Here is a 4950-nt window from a genome sequence, read left to right on the forward strand (position 1 = left end):
TGATTTCCCCCCCCCCCCCCCCCCTTGGAAAAAGCCCCTTTGCGCTTAAACTCTCTATACATGTGGAGTGGCTTTTCAAAGTCCCTCTATACAAACATATTTATTACGAGCGATGGGGAGCGGGGGTAGCCTAGTTTTTTAACCCAGGCACCCCCCTCCCTCTCAGACGTCTGGCAGCTCTTCTTAAGTGCAATCATCTATAATTGAGGGAAAAAAAAAAAAAAAAAAAGCCATACGTGGAAATGTGTGTGTGAGAAGGTGCATCCTGAAGCGGGGTTTAGTTACAATCGATCTTGGGGGGAAAATATTGCCTATGGTCCAAAAATAAGGAGCGACTATGTCCTTCTCCCAGTTCGGATACCCCTACAGCACCACTTCACAGGTAAGGCGAGTGAGCAGCACTCACTTTTGTTTAGATTCCGCTGCTGCTGTCCAGATGTCTTGTTCCCCCTCCCTTTTATTCTTCCCTTTCCCTTACTTAGAGTCTTTTTTTTTTTAAAGGGCACATCTGGAGCCTTTTTTTAAAAAATGTGCGTGTGTTTATGTCTCGTTTGTGTTGTGTTAGGTTGAAACAAATAACTCGCCGTGTGCACAGCAAAGGCGTTTAGGAAACCTGTGCTTCCCCCTCCCCCTCCCTCCACCGTTCACTTTTAAGTGCAACAAACAAATAAATAACATCAGTCCCTGCTGCGCGCGGCCGCGGAGGGTACGCGGGCTGCAGGACCGCCGCTTCGAGGGGTCTGCCCGCCGGATCCGCTCTGTGCTGTCCCTTCTATCCTTCCTCCCAGATCGGTCCTTTCCCTGAGTTTTGTTGGGAGTTTTACTTCTCCCCCGTACGATTTCCGAAGGACACCCCCTGCACATCCCCACCCAGGCCCCCTGTGTTAACCAAGTCGTCGCTATAGGTACTTCGAGTCACCATTTATTTGGGTAGAATTATTTATACACCATAATCACTGCAAGATGTGCCTCCCGAGCTTGGGAAGTTAGCTGTCCCCTTGCACTTACTGAAATCAAATGTCTTCGATTGCGTTAGCTGGCATTTACTGCTTTATCTATTGTCAACGGTAATCACAACTTCTTGGCTTTAAATCAACGCGAACGGACCGAGCGGGAAGTGAAAGAAGGAGCAGCACGAATCTTTTGCCATTCTCGAGAGCAGTTACTTCCTTCAAGTTTTGTCTGCTTGATTAATCGTGTCCCCTTCCCAAGGGCTCCCGCTTCCCATTCCGTTTATTTCCCGGTTTCTATAATTAGTTGCCTCAGCTCTAGTTTCCTACCCCATTTGTCACCCCTTCCGCACACACACAGACGCACACGCTCCTCGAGTCCCCGCGATGGGGCTGCCTCGACAGTCTCTCTGCACCGTCCCGTTCTCTGCTCTGCTTCCCGCAGTTCTTCGTGTCCGGCAACCCCAGCATGACCTGCTGCGAGGCTGCGCCCCGCTCCGCGCCAGATGCCTCCCCGGCGCCGGCCTCCGCCTCCCTCTGCTGCGCCTCGTACGAGAGCCGGCTGCTGCCGCCGGGCCGCGCCGAGCTCAATGCGGCGCTGGGCATGTACGGTGCCCCGATCGCCACCGGCCAGGGCTACGGCAGCTACCTGCCCTACGGCACAGAGCCCGCCGCGCTCTACTCCGCGCTGGTGAGTGCCCGCTCGCCGCAGATGGCGATGGGGATGGGGACGAGAGCAAGAGGCGGCAAACTTCGCGGTCAGCAGTCGATGGAGGGCTGGGGGCGGCCGAAGGGCACGGGTTGAAGGGACCTGGCTGCCGCGGCGACTCGGGGCGGCAGGGGGCCGGGGTTCCCCTCCTGCTCGACGCCGAACGCTGCCGCTTCCCTTGCAGAACCCCCAGTATGAAATCAAGGACGGTGCCGGCACGTTGCACTCTGGAATCGCGCAGTCCGCTGCCTACTACTCCTACGATCATTCCTTCGGGCAGTACCAGTACGACAGGTAAAGCCCCTTTGATCAGCGCCCGACCGCGTTAGCATCCCCCTGCGAGGCACAGGCCGACATCAAACGGTACTGGAGGGGGAGGAGGGAGCTCCGACCTGACAAACTCGAGACGCTCCGGGAGCACCACTCAGTTAAAATCACACCTCGGAGCTGTGGCGGGAGGGCAGGGCCACACCGGCCTGCGGCGGGGCCGGGCAGGGTCCGGGGGCTTATGCCGCGCTCTGCCGGCTCCCCCTTCCTAACCCTCTCGCTGCAGGTATGGGACAGTGGATTTCAGTGGCTCGGCCAGACGCAAAAACGCAACGCGGGAGACGACGAGCACCCTCAAGACCTGGCTGTACGAGCACCGGAAAAACCCCTACCCCACCAAAGGAGAGAAAATCATGCTGGCCATCATCACCAAAATGACCCTGACCCAAGTGTCCACTTGGTTTGCTAACGCCAGACGGAGGCTCAAGAAAGAGAACAAAATGACCTGGTCTCCCAAGAACAAAGCGGGGGAAGAGAAGAAAGAACCAACCCCGCGAGAAGAGGAGGAGTACAGCACGGAGGGCGAAGGTAGAGGTAAGCGGGAGAGGCCGGATGGGCGCTTCGAGGTACCTCGAAGTGGCGGCCGATCTCGAGGCCCCCCAGCTTCCCGCACCCGCACTAACGCCCTGGCGCCCCTTCTCCCCGCTATGTGTCCGAGCAGAGCAGAACTGCAAGGAGGACAAGGAGCTGCGGTTCAGCGACCTGGAGGAGGCGGAGGAGGAGGAAGAGGAGGAGGCGGGGAAGGCGGAGAAGGGCCGGGCCAGCTCACTGCAGGAAGCCCCCAGCATCGCAGCGGCGCTTCCCGGGGCTCTGCGGAGTGACTGCAGCCTGCCCGGCTCCTTCCGCGCCTTTCCCTGCGCAAAGGCGCCCGCCGCGGACCTCGCAGCCCCAGCCCTGTCCTGCCCGCCGCCTCCCTACGTGTCCGCGGAGAAGCCGCGCATCTGGTCGCTGGCGCGCACCGCCGCGGCTAGCGCTGCGCGCAGGGGCAGCCCCGAGGGCGGCGGCGCGGCGGGGGAGCAGCCCCTGCCCGCCAAGGCCTTCCGGAGCTCCGCTTTCAACCTGCAGCCGCTCCCGCAGAGCTGCGCGTCCCTCCGCGGCCTGGGGGAGTCATGCCAGTACGCGGCGGCGGGCGAAGGTACCCGCGGCGGCGGGGCCGCGGGGACGGGCGGGACCGCGGGCCGGGCCGGGACACAGGGCGCGGCGTGAGCCCGCCTGCAGCTGACAACCTCCCTGTAACCGCCTCGGGCCCGGAGAGGCCGCGGCGTTCAGCCGGGCCCAGGTGTCAGGCGGGCGCGGGTCCGTGTGCCCCCGGCGGTGCAGGCGAGTAGGCAGGGGAGGGCGGCTGGGCAGGGCCGGGCCCGGCCCACCGCGAGCCGCTTGTGTCTGTGCAGGCTTCGAGCGGGGCGCCAAGGGCGGCCCCGGAGGCTCCGAGCTGGGGGGGCCGTGCCTGGACAGGCTGCGGACGGCGTTCCGGCCGGTGCTGCGGTGGTGAGGTAGGTGACGGGCCGGCTGCTGGGCCGACCCCGCACCAAGCTCCAGCTCGTCCGCAAAGCACCGGGGGCACCGTTCTGCCCTACTGCCGGAGCCCTTGATCCCGGGGAGGGCCGGCGGGACAGCCGGGAAAACGCTCATAACCGCTTCTCTCTTCCGCAGGGCCGCCTGCCCTTTCCTGAGCGGTGGTGACGGGGCTCTGGCTGCAGCGAGACTCTCGGCTTGACACAACGAAAGCGAGCTCTCCCCGGCCTGGCGGCGACCTCTCCGGCCACAGGCCCGTTGCTCTGCCGCCGTCGGGACAAGGACCCTCTGCTCACCAGGGGGCGAGGGGCGGCGGGCGGAGCGGTTCCCCGCGGGACCGGCCCCCCGCCGCCCGTTGGTTCAACACCCCCAGAAACACCTCTGCCACAACAACAGCAACAAAAAGACTGATCTCCCTTTGTTCCTCACGTCGTGGTTTGTTTCTCCTTCTCCCTCCTTCCCCGCTCAGGCCGCAGTTGCCCGCGGCCGCTCCGCGCCGTCCCGTGGAGGGAGGAGCGGCGCAGGTCACGCCGAGCTGTTCCTTTACCGTGGCTGTAATAGATAGCGCTGGAAGTATTTTCAGAGTCCCCAATAAACACGGGTGAACTGACCGCCGTGAAGCCCCTCTGTGACCCCGGGAGCGCTTTAGCTAGGAGTGGCCCCGGGCACCGGAGCAGGACGTTGTTAGTGGGTCAGCGCTGTCGGTTAGTCAAAAAAGAGCAGTGCTGCACTTGACAGGACAGACAAGAAAGGGAAACCGTATCTCCACATTATTTCTGTTTAACTAAAAGTGTCATCAAACACTTTGTGTTCAGACTAATAAACCAAGCAGGGATGAGGAAAGAATGTTTCTTTGTACCTGTCTCTAGAAGCAGTGGCAATAATTTAAATTAATAACAGTGATAATTAAGAGGTCATCTATAGATCAACCCGATACCTGCTATTTCCGAGTTCACCGGGGTCAACATTTACATTAAGTCACTTGTGGTCAATAGAGTCCAATGAATTCTGCCTTAATAAATCAGGGAAATCAATCTTGAATATTGAGAAGACTTCTGTATGTTTACCAAAGGCTAGCAAGACAAGTGGTGCTGGGAGTCCTCTCGGTTTGCAACCGGAGAAGCAGCAGGCCAACGTTGGGAGTGGTGGTTGAGGCCGCCCGAGGCTGTGGAGGGGAACGGAGCAGCCACGGGCTGGGCGGACCTGTCTTAAGGCGGCGAACTGCGGGGTTCTGCAAGGAGCCAGGGCAGGAAAACGTCCGGCCGCGAGCGGGACAGGGGTAGGGAGCAGCACAGGTCCGGCCGGGATCAGGGCCGGGAGCGCCGCCACAGCCGGCGGCCTCGAGGCTTTCCCTGGGCCAAAACACACCCGGGCAACCGGCAGCGCAGGAGCCGCAGTCTGTTGCAGTGACCCGCAGCTTAGAGTAGGGGAAATTAAGCTGCGAAAAGA

General features: G+C 60.9%; 1 protein-coding gene across 1 annotated transcript; it reads left to right on the forward strand.

Annotated features, from left to right (window-relative positions):
• The first annotated feature begins 320 nt into the window (after window positions 1-320).
• Window positions 321-4522, forward strand: IRX6 (iroquois homeobox 6). The gene is made up of 7 exons (XM_065661988.1): window positions 321-382; window positions 1396-1641; window positions 1844-1953; window positions 2213-2520; window positions 2648-3121; window positions 3378-3479; window positions 3640-4522. The coding sequence occupies exons 1-6, from the start codon at window positions 338-340 to the stop codon at window positions 3476-3478; spliced, it is 1284 nt and encodes a 427-aa protein (XP_065518060.1). The 5' UTR covers window positions 321-337; the 3' UTR covers window position 3479; window positions 3640-4522.
• The last annotated feature ends 428 nt before the right edge of the window (window positions 4523-4950 follow it).

Source organism: Lathamus discolor, chromosome Z (genome assembly GCF_037157495.1).
Source record: "Lathamus discolor isolate bLatDis1 chromosome Z, bLatDis1.hap1, whole genome shotgun sequence".
NCBI lineage: Eukaryota > Metazoa > Chordata > Aves > Psittaciformes > Psittacidae > Lathamus > Lathamus discolor.

Bases quoted from the DNA above. Each gene is read 5' to 3' on its own strand.
- IRX6 (XM_065661988.1), top strand. From the start codon at position 338: ATGTCCTTCTCCCAGTTCGGATACCCCTACAGCACCACTTCACAG. The intron at 1,642-1,843 runs GTGAGTGCCCGC...CTTCCCTTGCAG, and splicing joins CCGCGCTCTACTCCGCGCTG to AACCCCCAGTATGAAATCAA. The intron at 3,122-3,377 runs GTACCCGCGGCG...GTGTCTGTGCAG, and splicing joins GTACGCGGCGGCGGGCGAAG to GCTTCGAGCGGGGCGCCAAG.